The 20,987-nt window shown below is 39.4% G+C and overlaps 1 protein-coding gene across 3 annotated transcripts in view; it reads right to left on the bottom strand.

Annotated features, from left to right (window-relative positions):
* Positions 1-17,632, bottom strand: part of si:dkey-16j16.4 — a 31,513-nt gene extending 13,881 nt beyond the window's left edge. Inside the window, exons 1-3 of one of the 3 annotated variants that reach the window (XM_037796397.1) lie at positions 16,989-17,632; positions 2,299-2,380; positions 1,629-2,143 (exon numbers count right to left, since the gene is read on the bottom strand). In XM_037796397.1, coding sequence (XP_037652325.1) covers positions 1,629-2,143; positions 2,299-2,380; positions 16,989-17,057 — 666 coding nt within the window. In that variant the 5' untranslated portion in view covers positions 17,058-17,632. The remainder of the gene's footprint in view (positions 1-1,628; positions 2,144-2,298; positions 2,381-16,988) is intronic. The other 2 variants (XM_037796398.1, XM_037796396.1) reach the window with 2 other exon arrangements.
* Positions 17,633-20,987: the final 3,355 nt, after the last annotated feature.

The raw sequence follows: 20,987 nt of genomic DNA, 5'->3' as shown, positions 1-20,987 counted from the left end.
TCTCTCCTCTCTCACTCATGTTTCCTCCGTCGTCTCTTTCGGCAACATGTCACATGACACAATGACAAATGGAAAGCGAAAGGTAAGAAAAAGATTTTATTTCCCTGTAGGATCCTTTCCATAATGTTGTCATACACTTATAATAACAATCTGAGCCTGTCAGTGGAAAAAACAAGCACTTTTAGTGAACGTAAACTGACAGGGTTGCCAGGTTGCCCCAAATTATTACATTACAGCCCGTTTTGCGGCTGCCGTTGCAGTGTTCTCTCTCTCAATACTGGACCAATTTCAAGACGAGTTGTCCACATTAGTCAGTTAGACACAAAAATATGGGAAAATAGGGTCCAGGTTGAAAAATACCAAAGCTTTCCTTTAAGGTGTTCTCTAATTCTCTAAGCTTAACATCTCTGTGAGGGAGGGAGGTTAGAAGTGAGGGATAAATAGTCTGACAAAATATATGATGAGTTTATAAAATATGATGCATTGCTACAGATTAAACTACCCAACAGTATATAGAGTAGTTAAAATTATCTCAACCTCAAACCAGCTACCAGGGCTGTCGCAATAACAGCAATAGCGCAATATTGCTATTGGCAAGCCAACCGCAGGGGATGGTAAGCAACACCCACAACCGCTATATTCACGTTTTTCTTTTGGGAATTCTTAGCAATGGGAGCGCTGCTTATGTACACTATGCTACAAACGCCAGCAGTGTGACGAGGTGCTGAGCCTCTATTCTGCTCTGAGCGCTTCACGTTGGTGTTTTTTTCAGGTCGCCAAGATTTGAAAAATGTTCAACTTTGGGTAAAACACTGAACTCCTCACTGTCATTTTTTATCCAGCAGTCCAATCACAATGGAGGAGGGGCAGGACAAATATCAAAAGACCAACAGTCGCATCCTACAGGTAGGCTACAAGCGGCTGGGGATGGGAGCAGCATAAAACATATTTTAGTCACCTAAGAAAAAAACGATATCAGTTTAAGTGTACGCTGTATATAGAATAATTTCACCGCTTTACTTTGCCGTCATACAACCCTTTCCAATGTGGAACTGAAGCCGTTACGTAGCTCTCTTCAAAGCCACCAGACGCCGTCATTTTACCTCGCATAACACAGGAGTTGCTGTTCTACCGCTGCATCGATGGGTTAGTTTGTTTGTGATATTGTGTGCCTTTTGGATCCGAACTAACATGGCGTCCACATCAATACACGGCTCGGCTTCCGTACTTTTGTCTGCTTCTCCAAACTGGGGGCATGCCGATCGCCAACTAAGTTACTTTAATACACACTGACAGTGGACAAGGATATATGTATATACATGCAGAAACCTACGTCTCATCGCGTTGAAAACGTTTTAAGAAGGGCTTGGGAAAAAAGCATTTTGACGTTGAACCGTACATCAACCAAAATTTGAATGTTTGGATTTGAATACATAAGAAACACCACTGGCAAGCTACAGAATGATATAAAAACCTAAAAAAAAAATCCTTTAAATGTGCTCAGCAAAGGTCATAGAAATCTGCCAATTACATTGTAAGATATCTTGCAAAGCTGACATTTTGGACAGAGGTTGGTGCTAGTAAAAAAAACAGTCATGAGATATATAACTACATCTTGGACAACTAACCTGTTGCATTTTCTCCAGATCCAGACTGGGCCTCCCTGGCTCCCCGCCGTAACTGTGCCGATACTTTCTATAAGGTGCTGACTGGTCAAAGTGGGTCAAAATGATGGGCCGCGCCACTGGCTGCACCACCTGCAGCTGAAAGCGCATGGGGGGTGGCTTGAGGCTACGTGGTGGACTGGAGCTGAAGAGTACAGGGCTGGGGGAGGCAGCCAGGCAAGCACCCGGCTCAACCAGCGGCCTGGCAGAGGCAGCCGGTGACCCGCAGCCACAGAGGTCCCGTACCTCCTCATCACTGGAGGCGCTGCTGTGGTGATCGCCGTGGCGCTGTGGGAGCGCCGACACCCACTTCCTGCTGTCGCCGCAGCTGATTCGCTCGAGCTCTTCCTCTGAAGAGTGGCGATCCAGATTGGCATCTAAAAGGAGGCGAAGGCGTCGTAACCGGGCTGGAGAGAGGGGACCCTGGTTGTGCTGCTGGCTGGTGGCCAAGGGTGTGAGGGCGCAATTTCTCCGTCTCTCTAGAGGAATCCATAAACAGGAAATGTCAAAGGAGAAGGTGGGTTGCAAAAACGATGCAAATGCTCTATAATGCCATACAGTCTGTTGACTTGAAACATCTAATTATACTGTGTGTGAATCAATAAGTGATGAGGAAGATCATCATCTACCATACCTCTGTCAATCTGTGCAAGCTCCTGGTTCTCCCCCTCTGAATCGTCGCTCTCCCCTCCTTCTCCACTGCCATGGTAAGAAATCTAGGAAAAAGGATGAGCATACACTGTAGGTCACATATACCATATGGTAACAGCTCAAAAACTGAACCCTTATGGTAAAAGTTTGTAAAGAGCATTCCAAAAGTATTCATCTTTAGGGATGTCGCCAGTAATTTAGTATTCAATGCCAAAACCAGTGAAATTTCACAATTCTCGATACCCAATTCCGAACCACGGTAAAAAACAAAAGTAAAACATCCCATGTACTTCAACATCCACTCCTTTATTACCGTTTGCATACTGGTTTAAACTGGTTAAACAGGTCATAATTCCCTCTCTATCATCTATTTTATATTGCTGTGAAAACATCTCCTTCAAAAAACTGGATTTATTCAAGTTTCTTGCCAAAAACTACATTTTACAAGATAACATTTGAACACATCATGATAATGTTAGAATTTACCTTCACCCAATACAAATTTTTGGCACCCCCCGTTAGCGTTAGCTGTTGGCAGCCCGTAAGCAACACAGTCCTGCATGGAGCTAACAGCTAACGTTAACTAGCCACCCATCGAAACGGAAGCCTTACATACTGTACATATCGCCGTTTTACTTGTTGGATCTACCATGGTGAAATATGGCCAAATGGCTGACATTTTCCTCGCTCTGACTAACGTTACCTCTCCACAAGCACCGCTTGATTTTTGCCGTCGTCACGTGACAAACCTACCTGCGATCAGTTCTTCTTCGCTGCTCTAAAACAGTAGTTGCCCATGGCAGCCATGATACATCCAGCTCAACAGCAAAGTGAAGGCTACTGTTTTGGAGCAACGAAGAAGATCTGATTACCGGTTAAACAAGTTGATTTTTTTTCTGGGTTAAAAAATGATGGTATCGGATCGGTGCATACACTGCCGATACCCGATACCGAATTTTGGGCAGTATTGGACACATTTCCGATACTGGTATCGGTATCGGAACAACTCTACTATGAAGGATTTTAAATTTCAGTATCAAACAAAGTACATAAAAATAATTAAAGAGCAAAACCTTAACCACTGTAATGATTTAATCCAATATAAAGTGAACTAAATCCTAATTCAGAGTTCTTTATAATTTTGCAATGTTCTTAGTTGGCAGACCACTAACCAGCAACACAGACATAAACTATAATGGGCTTCTAATGGCAACATTTATAGATGTTTCAAGTCGCAAAAGGCAGGAAGAGTTGAGTTACGGTTCGGTCTAAGTTAAATTCAGGCCACTTTCTTTTCCCACAACCTGAACCAGTATGTCCCTTTAAAATCAATTCCTCGTCAACACCAGAAGCAACAATACAGATAGCCTGCAGACTGCAACGCTAAGAGTTAAGTAATGCTCCTCACACTCGGTAATTACCACTCCGAGGCCTCGCTGAGCAGCTGCCATCTGTGCTTGTGCGTGTGTATGCTTACACACATACATCCACACAAACATACAGTGTCCTCCCTTCCACTCTCTAATACGCACACACACACACACACACACACACACACTTCCTTTCTTTGTGAAAGAGGGAAAACAGAGAAAGGAGCCAGGGCCTTAGAGCCCAATGAGGGAAGACACTATTCAATTCATGTGAAGTGTGAATTCCAATGTATAATTTCACAGTCTGTTCACTGTGTATTTTGGTGAAATAGAAATCAAAAGGCTACATCGCATAGCTGTATCTCACTTTCTTTACATTATAAACGTCAAACTGTCACATTACTGTGTATTAAAAATGTAAAAACATTTCCTATCATCACCAACTCCACTGTAGCTCAGATATGGAGTTTCCTAAAATTACAAAATGAATGCGTATTTTCTAGGGCTGTCAATCGATTCAAATATTATATAATAATTTATCACATGTTTTTTAACTGTTCAAAATGCACCTTAAAGGGAGATTTGTCAAGTATTTAATACTCGTATCAACATGAGAGTGGACAAATATGCTTGCTTCATGCCAACGTATGTATATATTTATTATTGGCGATCAATTGACAACCAAAACAATGACAAATATTGTCCAGAAACCCTCACAGGTACTGCATCTAGCATGAAAAATATGCTCAAATCATAACATGGCAAATTGCAGACCAACAAGCAACAACAGCTGTCAGTGTGTCAAGGGACCCCTTTGAAAATGGCCATGTTTTTAGCGCAAGTTTGGAGAGTTATTTAACCTCCTTTGTGACAAGCTAGTATGAAATGGTACCAATGGATTCCTTAGGTTTTGTAGTTTCATATGGTGCCAGTATCTTCCCTCTAGCTTTAAAACTGAGCCTGCTACAACCTAAAACTCACAAATTGCATTAATGCGTTAAAGAAATGAATGGGGTAAAAACGAAATTGCGTTAACCCGTTATTATCGTGTTACCTTAGACAGCCCTAATATTCTCATAGGATCATACAGTATATAGAGTATGTAGTCTTCTGTAGATATACAGCATAGTATGTAGGTTTTATGATTTGTAACTAGACGTGACATGGCATGACCTCTCTCATCAGCATAGATAATAGAACAGGCTAAACACAAGTAATGGTAAAACAATTCAAACAGTCTCCCCATACAGTCTTGTGGTCCAGCATAGTACTGAACATTCCAAGGTATCAAATAGCACAGTAACGATATACATGTAGCCTATTTTTTCAGGGCAAGATTGAAGATATCTGGATAAGGCCTGAGTGTAGCCTGCTTGCTTTTCAATGGTACACAAGCTCTGGGACAGATTCTCAATGAACACTTCCAGAGCCAGCGTTCAAGACAAAAAAAAAATCTTGGCTCTCGAGGAGTCTCAAGCTAGCGTCACTTCATGAACTCCGTAGGAAAATACACTGTGGAATAACTGTGGGAAGGAAATATATTTTGGCAAGTGGCTGGCTCGGGGCTTCAGCTACACCGTACACTCCAGTGAATTATTGTTGGGCAGCATCCATGAAACAGCTGAAACCCTATTGAAAGTCACTGCTACAGGATAGTAGGAATGAAACGACGCCGGGGGTTCATAAACTTCATGTCATGCTCATGAATTTAGTCCGAGACATTTCATTCTGTGTTCACGCTCAGTGAGATCACAAGGATGATTGCTCATTTTTCCTACATATTTTACCTTTTAGACATGGAATAACAGCTTTAATTTCTGTGCTTCTTTCTACCTGTGAGTCTGAAGTTTCTCCACAGAGCAATCATTGTCTGTGTAACTGGAGGCAAATATAAGCCGACAGTAACGATTTGGCCTTTCTTTCCCCTTAGGGACCGTCTCAGAGGTTGTTGATGGATCAGAGAACAGAAATGTTAAACATGTGTAGTTCACTTGTACAAAACTTTTGAATGTGTTTCACAATATGATGTAATACCTGCGTGTCTCGGTTGTAGGCATACACACTGACCCCCTTTACACCTGGCATTAAAATGTGTTTTGGGTGATCAGGTGGTCAGGGATGCATTGTGACCACATTGAATAGTGTAAGTGTAAATGCAACCGCATTTTCAGTCCACAAACAACAACTATGTGGGCAGAAATACACAATGATAATAACGTGTTAACACAAATTCGTTTTAACGCCACTAATTTCTTTAGCATATTAACACAACTTGCGAGTTTTAGGTTGTAACGGGCTCAGTTTTAAAACTAGAGTGAAGATACTGGTACTGTATGAAAGTAGTAAAACCTAAGGAATCCATTGGTACCAACCATGTCATAATAGCTTGTTGTGAAGGAGGCTAAATAACACTACAAACTTACGCAAAATTTTGGCGAGGAAAAACTGCCACGGCCATTTTCAAAGGGGTCCCTTGACCTCTGACCTCAAGATATGTGAATGAAAATGGGTTCTATGGGTACCCACGAGTCTCCCCTTTACAGACAAACCCACTTTATGATAATCACATGCAGTTTGGGGCAAGTCATAGTCAAGTCAGCACACTGACACACTGACAGCTGTTGTTGCCTGTTGGGCTGCAGTTTGCCATGTTATGATTTCAGCATATTTTTTATGCCAAATGCAGTACCTGTGAGGGTTTCTGGACAATATTTGTCATTGTTTTGTGTTGTTAATTGATTTCCAATAATACATATATACATACATTTGCATAAAGCAAGCATATTTGCCCACTCCCATGTTGATAAGAGTATTAAATACTTGACAAATCTCCCTTTAAGATAAAAAATGTGTGATTTATTTGCCATTAATCGTGACTAAATGTTTAAATCGATTGACAACCTTAATCTAGATACATTCTGGATGTGAGACATTTTAATGCCAGGTGTAAAGGGGGTCATTGACACACATACAGTGTGTTGAACCACGACACAGAACTTTGTGTGTGTTTTAGTGCCTGACATAACAGCCTTCTACTTTCAGTGACTTCCTTACTTCACACTATTATCACTGTAATACTAACCACCACTTGTATAGCTAGTAGGGATGTCACGAGAACCGATACTTCGGAACAAGTCAATGCCAAAATTCTAAAAACGTGACGGTACTCTTTTTCTACAGTACCAAAGGTACCGTGCGACACCTGTAATGGTGTTCTCATCTGCCGTGAAATGTTTAAAGAAGAAGAAGAACGCCTAACAGCACCTGAAAAAAACAACTAAATGTGAAAGACGGCAACAAGTGCAGCTACAGCGCTAGCTCCGCCTCGACTCGTTGAGAAGACAAATAGCAAGAGTCGGGTATGGAAGTACTTTGCGTTTGAGGCGGATAATCAAGGAGATATAATAGATTTGCAAAAGCCAATACAAACGGTGCCGTCGTACTTTTCAAACCAAAGGCGGAAACACTTCCAATTTAGCAAAGCACCTCAAAGACAAACATCCAGATCTGTTCAAAGAATTCAAGGTGAGTGAGTTTCAATTCATGTTAACATTAAATTAACAACTACTTGTTACACTTGTTATCTTTATCCTGATATAGCCTACACATTACCATTATTTTTGTTTGAAACAGCTGTTATTGTTTTGTAGCCAAGTATGTTCCATACAACACTTGCAATGGCAAAACCCTAACGACTACCGTGTTTAGGCTAATGTAATGTAACCATAGCTCGTAGTAGTAGGCTAACGTCCTAACCGGTCTGTGTCATCCTTCATCAAAATATAACATTAGCATTTTAAATAAATATTTATTGTTCTAACAGTCTGTCATCATGTCAGTGAATTTAAACTACTGCTTGCAATCTGAGGATATACAGTATATAGAGAGAGTATGAGTGTTTTGTTTTTGTTTTTTTTAAGCAAGACAATACAGGTGGAATTTGACAAGACAAACAAAAAATAACAAAACAAAACAAAAAAAAATGAATAAATAAATAAAATATATCGGGTGACATGACAGAATTAACAGTCATTGAGCTATATGAGGAATAAAGTCTCATAATTTTCCTTTTTTTTTTTTTTACCGTGGTATCGAATTGGGTATCGAGAATCATGGAAATTCACTGGTATTGACTACTGGATTTCTGGTATGGTGACATCCCTAACAGCTAGTACGTGATCTGAGAAATGTCTACATATGCAAAGCAGGCCAGTGTCAACAGATCATAAAACATTTAACCATGCAAATCTCATCTGGGAGTGTAATGCAAAGACTGAGCACATGAACAAGTATTTGAATATGTTTCACTCCCAATACTGTTTTAGTCAAGCATGGGTCTTCTAGACAGTGGAAACTTGGGAGAAGTCATAATATTTAATTTCTTATCATCTGATGCCAGAATGTGAGGACTTGTTCTTACAAATCGGCATCTGTATTTCATGCAGTGTGAGTGTGTGTGTGAGAGAAAGCAAAAAAACATTTTTTCAGTGAACCACGTCGGATATGGTTATTAGCTTTGGCATAGCTGGCTATAACAAATACTAGACTCTGCCTAACTGACGTTTAGTTTACGTTTAAACAGGATGATAGTGCTTTCCCGAAAGAAAAGGAATTTCACCATGAAACTCTACTGTAGCATCATCATTCCAGTTCCCAAACATGGTGTTAAGTGGATGTTTTAAAACAGTGATTCTCAAAGTACATACATGCTGAAAATTAAACATTTTTACTGTATGAATTTAGAGATTTTCCAAAGTAAAAATCCCTAGAAGTGTATGATTCAACTTTTCCCCATGGTCTAGTGTTAAAAAATGGACAAAAATCACAATAATATTGAATCACAATTCTTGTAGAATCGCAATACATATCGAATCGGCACCCATGTATCGTGATAGTATCGAATCGGGAGATAGGTGTATTGTCCCAGCCCTAAAATATACTATTGATGAAAATTAAATACAATCTAGAGTCAGCAGCTACACTGATGCACAACAATTTACTTGTAGTAAGTTTAGCAGCTAGATGTAAAAGAAGAGCTTGATTCATTTGATGACAATTTACTTATAGAACATTATAGGACAAATATTTGTTATGTTTGTTGTCGCTTCCAGTTGTTCATTCTTTTTTTTTTTTCCACCTCCTGTATAATACTGTGGTTAAGCCTGGATCGCACCACTTAAACCTGGATAGGCTGCCTCACACTATAATCCCCGCTGCTAAGCATCGATACTGCCTTTCCACAAGTTTTCTTCCAGGACACTCACTGTTGTGAGCTGCCACCTCACAAGATGGACAGTATTTCTGCAAAAGCACAAGGTAGTGCAACAGACCCATATATACTCTGAAGTTTAAGTACATACAAGCAACACATTTATGCTATAAGGAACTGCATGCAAAGGAGAAAGTACACAATGTACACAAATCAAATGTTCAATCAGGACCACCCACGGTCACACCCTTCCCCGCCACCATGCTTATTAGTCATTAGAATCACATTCACAATGTAAACAAACCGTGGAGCTGGAGACGTGTTAAGCTGAACACAAGTGTGAAAATTACATTTTAAATGACCCTATATCCTGCTTCCACATTAGTGTACTAGAAGGATCTCTGTTGCAAATGTAATAGACGTGCAAAACTTTGCATGACAAATATTCAAATTGTGTTTGAGGAGAGGATTTGGACTGCTATCAGCCATGAAGGCTTGCATGACAAAAACAGCACCTTGGAAGATCTTTCCATCTTTTTCTCACACTTAATGTTTTGCAGTACTGAAGAACTCCATTTAGAGGTCTGAGTCCTGACCAAAGTGTTTATAATCCTTGAAATTGTTATGCTCATCAATGATGCAATGCAACACACAGTTCAATCCTTAATATATTTGCATATGTCTGCATGCATTATAGCATATCAACTGTGAAATGATTTGCAGTGCACAACTTTAGAGATAATTCTCAGAAAATATGTATAACAGGTGGCAGCGAGAGAAAATGACATGTCAGTTCTTATACTTTGGCTCTGTCAATCGATTCAAATATTTAATCATCATTAATCGCAAGATTGTCAATAGTTTATTGGGACTTAATCAAAAATGAATCACACATTTTTTATCTGTTCAAAATGTACCTTAAAGGGAGATTTGTCAAGTATTTAATATTATCAACATGGGAGTGGGCAAATATGCTGCGTTATGCAAATGTATGTATATATTTATTATTGAAAATCAATTAACAACACAAAACAATGACAAATATTGTCCAATAACCCTCACAGGCACTGCATTTAGCATAAAAAAATATGCTCAAATCATAACATGGCAAACTGCAGCCCAACAGGCAACAACAGCTGTCAGTGTGTCAGTGTGCTGACTTGACTATGACTTGACTCCAAAGTGCATGGGATTATCATAAAGTGGTCCTCTTTACATGTCTGTAAAGAGGAGACTTGTGGATACCCATAGAACCCATTTTCATTCATATATCTTGAGGTCAGAGGTCAAGGGACCCTTTTGAAAATGGCCATGCCAGTTTTTCCTCGCCGAAATTTAGTTTGGATCATTATTTAGCCTCTTTCGCAACAAGATAGTATGACATGGTTGGTACCAATTGATTCCTTAGGTTTTCTAGTTTCATATGATGGCAGTATCTTCACTTAAGCTTTAAAATTGAGCCCGCTACAACCTCCGAAAGATCGATTGCATTAATGCGTTAAAGAAATTAGTGGCATTAAATTAATTTGTGTTAACGCGCTACAATCACGTTAACTTTGACAGCCCTAGTTTATTCATTTTAAGATTTTCTCCAAAGTGCAACATCAAGGCTGAAAAGATACACAAATACTCTTTTCTGAGACAAATGCACAGCCTAATAATTTACAGACTGCAAAGTTTGATTCACATTTATGAATCTATATTAAAGTCATACACTAGTAAATAATTGCCTACTGATTGATATCATTCAAAGAACTGAGGCACATAAGCAAAGTGAGACTGCATGAAGCAGAAAAAAACTGCTTTTGTGCATGCATGCAAAGACAGACAAAGAGTTGTGTGTTTGTGTGTCAAGAACATTTGAATGAAATCCTTGTCAGTCCCTTGCATCGCTGAGCAGCTTGCTAAGCTGGATCAATGGCAATGTCACAGCGTACGCACTACGCACACACCACCCGGTTCACACACATATCAGCTTTGCACTGTCCTCCCACACTGACATGGACACTGTCACACTCCATTCCCCCTCTCATGAAAATACACTACGCAGGGTTAGACATGGTTGATTATCTTTCCCTCACACTCCAGTGGATCTTCCTCATAGTGTAGTATAAGTAGTCTTGATTAGTGTAAGCTCCTGGGATAGGTACTATAACAGGGCCTAAGAGACCTTTAGCCTCTTTTCAACTATCCTGGATTGGTCATTCAGCCCTTGATCACGCAGTAAGCACTGCAGCCTTCAAACTCAAACACTATCTGAGTAACTTGTTGGGCTGGAACGATTGGTGTATTTGTGCCAAACCGTCACGGTACAGGGGTCACGGTCCGGTGCACGTAGACACATGCAGAATACATGGTGTGTAGATTGGTGCATGTAAAACAGAACCAAATTTCACAGGTGAGAGTTCTGCCCGGAAACTTTAAGCCGTACGTTGTTAGCAACATTTGCTGAGGTTAGCACAACACGCTGATTGGTGGCGAGACAGTCACACTTTGGCAAGTCCAAATTTAACGCCCGTGCTGATGGACCTGACACACCAAGCTAATGGTCAGCCGTTGTACAGTTTGGGGTCGCCGGTGAGCGTCCGTCGGCCTAGTTTTTTTCGGTGTGTCCCACACTGTCTGCTCTAGTCTGCCCGTGTCAGAGTTTTTCTGGCCGATTCAGCATGTTGGCACTCGTCGGTGAGAGAAATCACTCTGATTGGCTGTTCAGCTTAAACGAATCGGTGCACTAGAAGAGAAACGTAAGTGAGGAAAGCGTGGTGTGTCTGAGCCTTTATGTTTCCTTTGTTCAAAGGTGAGTCGCTGGCTCCCTCTTTTCCAATCCATTACTGTATGGATGCAGGTTATAGAGCCTTCCAAACCAGGTTTCTTACTAGTTTTAAAATCAGCATAGTGGCTACTTACAAATAAAGTCAACTGGCAAAAACAAGTCACTTATATATATATATATATATTCACAACAAGCATTGTTGTTTCCAGTGAATTCCTTATAAATAGCTTGAAGAGATCTTAGGCATCAGGCTAGGATGTAAGCAACAGGCTTAGCCACGACTAACAATTCACTTTCCTCATCACGCTAACTACTTCTAGCAGAAAGAACCTCGTCACTGAACAGAGCAACAAACACAAACAAAAGTAGACAACAGGGATGGCACACTTTCCCCTGTATCCTCCAGCCGGGCCTTTGAACGGGAGCACTTTGGCACAAAATGGCTGCCATGCGACTATACACTTGGTTGACACACAATATTGTTGTGGATGGAGCAAGTTAGTGACCCATGCAGGATACAATTCACCTCCTCTACTCCCCAAAAGGAGGCATTGTGCAAACTGAGCGGGCAGCAACAATTGTGGAGCACTTGCAAGGACTCTGTTGTGGAAAATTGGAGGGTAAAGATGTAGATGTCGGGACAATTATAGCCCACAACAATCAGGTGTTTTCTTTTTCTAGTCTTTGTATGCATCTAAATAAGCTTCCACTGCTACCCCCTTGCCCACAACACACAGCTCTATCCACCTATGGCCTTTCTCTTTTCAGATGGTTCACAGATATCCTCTCTCACACACCAGATATGTCTGGAAAATGAGTGTGGAGAGATTTACTATCTCAAATGACAAACAGCCGGACTACAGTGTCAATGTCAGAGTCAATGATCTGTGAGTGGGAGAGTTTGTTGACATGCCACATGTTTGCTGATGTGTGTGGATCTCTGGTTTCTTCTTGTAAACATCTGGCTCGGCCCTGTAAGCCATGGACAGTAAATTCCTTCTAACATGGTAATGAATGGCTTGAGGTGCTTAGAAGCAGAAAATACCACCAAACAACTAGGGCTGTGTATTGGCAAGAATCTGGCGATACAATACGTATCATGATACATCATGATACGGGGCTAACAATTCAATATATTGCAATATATTGCAATACAGTAAGCAAGGCTACATATTGTGATTTTTTTTTAAATCTAATTTTAGGAAAACTGTCATAGTATAAAGACACACCATCATGTGTATAAAATCTGAGTAAAAATAAGTTATTATGTGAAATGGCTATTACGGGGACTAACATAATTTTACATGAATACAACTGGACTCATAGAACCCACAAGAGTCTCAGCTTTACAGTGATACCCAATTTATGCAATTCTAAGACTGTTTAGGGACCCCAGTATGCAGATATGTTCAAATATATCATTTTAGAATAGGTGAAAATAACACATGTACTGCATGTAAAAAACTGCATGTTTTTTGCCCGAAACTGCGTGTGATTATCATAAAGTGGGCATGTCTGGGAAGGGTAATGGGGAGACTCATGGGTAGTACTCATATTGAACCCTTTTTCATTCACATTTATTGAGGTCAGAGGTCAAGGGACCCCTTAAAAAATGTCTATGCAAGTTTCTGCCCAATTTTGGAGTGCTATTTAGCTTTCTTCGCGACAAGCCATATGACATTGAATTTACATTGGTTGGCACGAATAGATTACTCAGGATTTCTAGTTTCATATGATGCCAGTAGCTTCAGTCTAGCTTTAAACTGAGCCCACTACAATCTCTGAAAGTATAACGTCCGGGTCTGCTGGCGGGCCTGCAAATCTTTAAGAGGTTAATTAAAAATCGTACACCCTTACAAACAACATAAGGGTGCTTTCACATTTAGTCCCTTTCAGCCCTCCAAACGGACTCAGAGCAATTAGTCAGCATTTTTTGCGCATATATGAACACTCCAAAAGATCTCAGACCCCTCTGAAACGAACCGAACTCAGACTTCTTCGGGAGGTGGTCTTAGTTTGGTTTGCTTTCAGTCCATGTTGCGGTTCACTTAACGTGTGCATTGTAAACTCAACGCGCGTCAGGTTTGCTTTGCCCTTTGCCATTGTATTTTAGCTAGTTAGGGATGGCCAATATTCAGTAAAAATGTGCAATCAGGAGATCAGCATTAATGGTTTCTAAACACCAATCCCTGATAATGCTACATTGTGAACAACAAATTCGTGTTGAAATCAACAGGTGGAGAGCTAGTTAACGTTAGCTGTTAGTAGCCGGTGGGCAGCACAGTCTTGCTTGGCTAAATAACGGAGCTAACAGCTAATGTAGGAGGTTCCATTGAGTTATATTATGATGCGTTCAAGCTCAAGAAATTAGTATTGGGACAAAAATTATAATGTTACCATGAAGTGTAATCTTGTAAAATGTAGTTTTTGGCAAGAATCTTGAATAAATACAGTTGTTTGAAGGAGATGTTTTCACAGCAATATAAAATAGATACTGATAAGTGAGGAAAAAGCAGCGAATCCTCTGACACAAGAGACACACATGCTCCTTTTATGACAAACTGGACAGTATTTTGTGTGGAACTCTAAAAAATGTTATTGAAGGGGAAAGCATTGACCAGCAGAGTGATGAAGGTAGGAACTACAGTGTGAACAGAAGGAGGGCTGAGGCCCCATCAGAGAGTGAAGTGGACCAGAAATAGAATTGAGTCCTCTTTCAAATGAACTAACAATGTGAACGCAAAAAAGTCCCTTTTCTGTTGGTCCCCCTTTTTTGGTCCACCTTAAATGGACTGAGTTTGGTTCCTTTAAAAAAATGACTAGATGTGAAAACACCCTAAATATCAGAACATATAGCCTCTGGGTTGGCAACTACCACAGAGGTCAAGGTCAAGGAAAACTTTATTATCCCCTAGGGGAAAATTGTTGTACAGTCAGCAGTACCACACAGTCATCAAAACAAATACAATAAACACAATAAATAACCTATTAAAGGCAATAAATACAAAAGCTTACAACATGCAACATTACAGGACATTGTTTAGGAAACCAATGGCAGTCAGAACAAAAGAATTTCTGAGCGTATTGGTCCTAAGTTTAGGCAAACTGTATCTGCGGCCTGACGGGAGCAACCTGAACTCAATGGACAGGGGATGGCTATAGGATCAGCTAGGACTGACTGAACCTTCTTCAAGGTCCTACTTTGGAATAGAGGAGTCAAGTCATTCAGGGTGGTGCCTGCAATTTTTGCTGCACACTTTGACTATACCCTGCAACCTGTTCCTGTTTTTGAGGGTAAGCAACCCATACCAGCTGATAAAAGAGAACGTCAAGACAGACTCCATAAAACAAGAATTAACCATTTTCATAAAAGTGTTGTCCACCTTAAAACTACAAAGTTTACGGTAAAAATACATCCGCTGATGAGCTTTTTTACATACAGCGTCCACCTATCCTATTGTAAATTCGTGAGCCTGGTTTGATAGCTCAGGGCTTATGCCCTTTTCTATCCATAGGAAATCGTTGGAGGCAGGAGAGAGGAGATGGAGGAAGAGCCCAGTTGATGCTGAGGCATCATGGCCCATGCCCGGCCAGTTGAGGATTTTTTTTTGTTTTGTTTTGTTTTGTTTTATCTTTTCTCGTTTTTTTTCTTTTTTTTATAAATATATATTTTTTCATTTTTTCCCTTTTTTTTCTTTTCTTCCTTTTCCTCATAACAAAATAAAATAAAATGAAATATGGATAAAACAAACCGGAGAGAAAAATAAATTAAAGAAAGAAAAAAAATTAAAAAAAGAAAAAGAAAAAAAGAAAGAAAGAAAAAAAATAATAATAAAGAAATAAATAAATAAAACTTTAAAAAAGCCAACATAACTGGGCAGGATCAATATCGTCTGACTGTGTGTGTGTGTGTGTGTGTGTGTGCGCTTGAGAGGGCTGGGGGGGTGGCTGGCTGTCAGTCACTCAGTCAGAGTGCAAATCAAATTAAGGCAAGATTAAAAAGAATAAGATAAAATAAAGTAAAATAAATATAAATAGGTAGATAGATAGAAGTAAAAGAATGATGGCTAAAAGGATGGTGTTTAATAGGGTGATGGATAAAAAGATGATGTTTTAAAAGCGAATGATGGATAAAAAAAGGATGATGTGGTTCTGGTATGTGGTGTGTGGACTATAACAGGAGTTAAATGTAATCATGTGTCCACCTGAGTCCCAAAGGTGAAGAGAAGCTGTACAGTCTGTACAGTCTGTGTCATGGTGTGTGTGAAAGAGAAAGGGAAAGAGTGTTAATGACCTCACTATAACCCCTGTTTAAAGCAAGGTTACAGGCTGGTGTGCTCATTATGTTAAAAGCTGCAACTGGCCTACAAATGACACAAGTCACAAGACAAAAAGTGAAGCCACGCTGTTCACAAACAAGCCCCATTTCTTTCATTTCAGCTGTACTGTGAAAGGGGAAAGCATTGACCAGCAGAGTGATGAAGGTAGGAACTACAGTGTGAACAGAAGGAGGGCTGAGGCCCCATCAGAGAGTGAAGTGGACCAGAAATAGAACTGAGTCCTTCTTACAAATGAACTAAGAATATGAACGCAAAAAAAAAGTCCCTTTCCTGTTGGTCCCCCTTTTTGGTCCACTTTAAGAGGACTGGTTCCTATAAAAAAAAAAAAGGACTAGATGTGAAAACACCCTATATAATATCAGAACATATAGCCTATGGGGTTGTCAACTTCTACAGGGAAGCTGTACAGTCTGTACAGTCTGTGTCATGGTGTGTGAGAAAGAGAAAGGGAAAGAGTGTTAATGACCTCACTATAACCCCATTCAAAGCAAGGTTACAGGCTGGTGTGCTCATTATGCTAAAAGATAAGATAAGATAGAACTTCTTGTGCCAGAGATTGCTCAAAAATACAACAAAATTACAACAAGTTCAAGTGTATAAAATAAAAAAAGTACTATTTCTAGCACCAGTGCCTAATAGAATAACAATTAAGATACATTTAGTAAAATGAGTAAATAAGATAAGATAAGTAAAATAAAAAAAAGTAAAGTAAGCTAACAAAAAGTAGTATTGCACATTAATATTGCACACAATGAACAGTGATATTGCACATGAGAATGGAAAAAGTAAAAAGCTGCGTAGTCAACTAACTGGCCTACAAATGACACAAGTCACAAGACAAAAAGTAATGCCACGCTGTTCACAAACAAGCCCCATTTCAACCCTCATTTCACAGCTGTACTGTGCTGTGTATTATCTAGTGCGCTGTACTGACTGACAGCCTATAGATGCATTTAAAGGTTACAACTCAGCCAAACTTACCTTCAGCTGGAAAGGATGTATCTCGTTGAGTGAATGTCTTCTTAGCTTCTTCGTCAGCGTCTTTAGCATGTTTTTATTAATGGGTAGCTTATGGCTTATTACGCTTTTATCACGGTGACTGTGACGGTTACTACAACTTCATGAGCTTAACATGAGCGACTTTTACACATTTAAAGAGAGAAGAAGAAGAAGAAGAAGGCACACGGGACTATATATCACTTGACTGCCAACCGCAGAAGAAGAAGAGGAAAAACAACAGCGCAGAGCAGCTGTAGCGTAAAGTTAGCTACTAGTGTCGAAAAAACGACACGCCGACATTCATTAAACTGCGTAGTAAATGTGACTTGTTCTTCTCGGAGGCTGTGCGGAGAGAACTTGTTATCTTCGAGTTCATTAGAGTCTCCGTTGTTGTTGTAGTGGAAAGTCTCTCTCTCTTTCTTGAGATGCCTCGCTCGCCGTAGTTACTTCCTGGAGCTTAATTCAAAAAGATGTTTTTTGGGGAAAAAAATTAAAAATAATATATCAACTTGTTGTGCATTCACACACGCACACACTCACACACACACATACACACAAGCAAATGCACGCAGCAGCTGCGCGGACACACTGGAGTGCTGCTCCTCCAGCGTTGAGCGTATACTGCCCTCTGATTGGCTGAGCAGCCGAGTGATGTCATGTGTTTCTCTTGAGGAGGAGGAGGAGGGCTGAGAGTTAAAGCCACATTATTCTTGTCTGTTTACTTCCTCTTTTCATAGCAGGGTCATCATTTAAATGCGATAAAAAAAATACGTTCAGCAGACAGATATGTGTGATTTGATAAAGCAGCCCCTTGCTTTTGATCAAGTGAATTATCTTTAACTTCATCTTCTCTGATAATAAGGTGGTAGAAGTTGCTGTGTTGTGTTTTTTTTAAAGAGGAGCTATACACCCATTTTCAAAATTCATTCATAAACTGGGAAAAAAAAGTTCGGAAACTTGTGTTTGGTCGATCATTTCTCTGTTGTTACAATGCTAATTGGCATTATATTTTACATCGCCTGTTTATTTACCTTCACAATGATGTCCAACTTGTAAGGATCATGCATTTGTGGGATGAGCAGCACAGCTGATTATGTTGGTAGCGCCCAAGAAAAATTTGCCAAAATGCTCTGCCAATGGTAAACAAAAAATGTTAAATAGTGTAAAATAGCTAATATGTCTTGTTTGTTCCTTGTTACTGATAGAGAGTTCAATCATCCAATCCACCAAACAACTCAAAACAAGAGTCGATACCAACAGGAGAATACACTGTTTACCATTGACGGAGCATTTTGGCAAATTTTTCTTGGGCGCTACCAACATAATCAGCTGTGCTGCTCATCCCACAAATGCATGATCCTTACAAGTTGGACATCATTGTGAAGGTAAATAAACAGGCTTTCCGACGATGTAAAATACAATGACCATTAGCATTGTAACAACAGAGAAATAATCAACCAAACACAAATTTCCAAACTTTTTTTCCCAGTTTATTATTCCTATGGTCTAGGACAGTCCAAAAAATATTAGTAAACAAAAAATAAAGCTTTTTACATCGTATTCCCTTTCCCCTTACAGTGGTGTTGTCAGAGCTGGTTGAGTGTTTTATTTCATTCCAATATTTTTCACCAAATTTAACCACAAATGTTCCAACAACTCTCTCCCAAATCAGCCATTATGAACGTTGTCGTCACTACCGCATTGCATTGTGGGATATTTATGCCGCCGTAGTGTCCAGCGTTGCATACTGTAATAGTTAAGCGGAGATAAAATGCAATTTGCAGACTTGGTTTCATACTGAGGTTTCGGACATACTAAAATATCTCACATACTGTTTTAGCGTACTCAATAGCATGTTAGTATGGAATTTCGGACACAACCAATTAATTGGAGACTGATTTTGTGGTCCCACAGAATATTTTTTTATACCCAAATGAGCTTTACTCTAGTGTAGTGTTCTCAGTTGTGAAACAGAAAATGTTCACATTTACTCAGAACATTCCCCTGGGTGCTCTCAGTGTCATCTCCAACATCTTTCCCAATTCATTGTCTATGGAGCAACTCCACACTTTATACCCGATGACACTGGACTGTCTTAGACCATAGAAATAACATGTATGAATTTTGAAAATGGCCATGGTTCCCCTTTAATATCCCCGCTTGTATCAAAGTATATTGTAATCTGTTTAAACACTCAATTAACAGACATTTTTTACATCAGACACATACACTTTTAGGATGAAAAGCACATGTGTAATTGATACCATTATATATAGGCTATATTAATAACATCACTAAACTTTTGGCTGTTTCATTTAGGTGGTATTGCATTTCTATGCATTCCACAGTAATTACCATGGTAGCCATTGGTAATTAGTTAATTAGTTACACTTGTGCTTTTCCTGCTACGGCAAGTCAAAATGTGTGCCGTATAAAGCATATAGGGTCTAGTACTGTCTGTCTTTAGAAGGAAATCAGATCATACTTTTGACAAAGTGAAATCGAAATCATGTTATTCAATCTGTTTACTTCCTCCTGGGATATAGATAGCAAACTATAATTTACCCAGTGGTAAGTATTCAGATCGACATGACAAAAAAACATCCATTAAAAGTCAAAGTTCTACATTGAAAATGTAAAAGCATGCAAGTATTATTAATAAATGTACTTAAAGTATCAAAAACAAAAGTACTCAATGCAAGGAAATGGCCCATTAAGTGTATGTGTGGAAGTGGCATTTTACTTTTAGATTTGGTTGAGGTGGAGCAAATGTTTTTTGTTAAAGAAATAAAGTATTGTGATTCCAAATAAAATTTAAAATAATTGTACTGATCTTGCCTGTCAGTGGGACTTTTCTCTTTTTTTAAATCAAATGCTGACAAAGTGCTGACTTGACTATGACTTGCCCCAAACTGCATGTGATTATCATAAAGTGGGCATGTCTTTAAAGCAGAGACTTGTGGGTACCCATAGAACCCATTTTCATTCACATATCTTGAGGTTAGAGGGACCCCTTTCAAAATGGCCATGATAGTTTTTCCTCGCCAAAAATGTTGCGTAAGTTTGGAGCGTTATTTAACCTCCTTCTCTACAAGCTAGTATGCCATGGTTGGTACCAATGGATTCCTTAGGTTTTCTGGTTTGCGTTAACACAGTATTATCACGTTAACTTTGATGGCCCAACTTAACATTTATCAAAGACACATTTTCCTTTTCTGTTACACCAAGCAGACTCTTCTTCTTCTCTTGCAGATTGTATTGTCACTTTAATTGAATTCAGAGTTATAATAAGTGAATACATAAACATGACAGTTATAACCCAAGGTTTCATTCTTTTAATTTATAAAAATAAAGACATTTTTGGGGTCATTAAGGCAAAATGTTATCATGTGTGTACACTTTGGAACCTGTGATATGACATCACATTCTGGCCATTCCAGTGGCCAACAACAACCAGACCCTCTCATGAAACTAGAGAGAGAGAGACAGACAGACAGAGAGAGAGAGTGGGGGAGATGTGAAGAAGGAGAGCATGTCAGGTATAATTGGTGTAAGTGGGGCATCCAGTTTCAGTGATGTCATTCTTTGCAACCACTGTCTACTCTAAGATGTTGATGCATGTGTGCATACGTTGCATGCATGTCCTGCACTGTAGCTGCATTGTCTCAATTTTTATTTGGTAAAAAATAATTCTGCAAAAAAAAGAAACCACTCTACAACAAAATAATCAACATGAAAATATATATTTTTTAATCATTCAATATATTCTGCACATAACTGGAACTTTTTCAGATGACAGTGTTAAATATTTGTTCATTGAATAACATTTTTGACACTCATTTAATTCAATGGCATTTTGAGTTTTCTGCAGGTGTGTCTTTTTTTTTTTGCCTGTTCAACCATGGTGGCTATCGCTGCTCATGCTGCCATACCCAGAAATGATTGTGTCTATTTCAAAACCTGCGGTCGTAAATGCAAAAT

The sequence above is a fragment of the Sebastes umbrosus genome, chromosome 16 (assembly GCF_015220745.1).
Source record: "Sebastes umbrosus isolate fSebUmb1 chromosome 16, fSebUmb1.pri, whole genome shotgun sequence".
NCBI classification, from domain to species: domain Eukaryota; kingdom Metazoa; phylum Chordata; class Actinopteri; order Perciformes; family Sebastidae; genus Sebastes; species Sebastes umbrosus.
The sequence above is the reverse complement of the archived record's forward strand: the minus strand, read 5'-3'. Positions and strand labels throughout refer to the sequence as shown.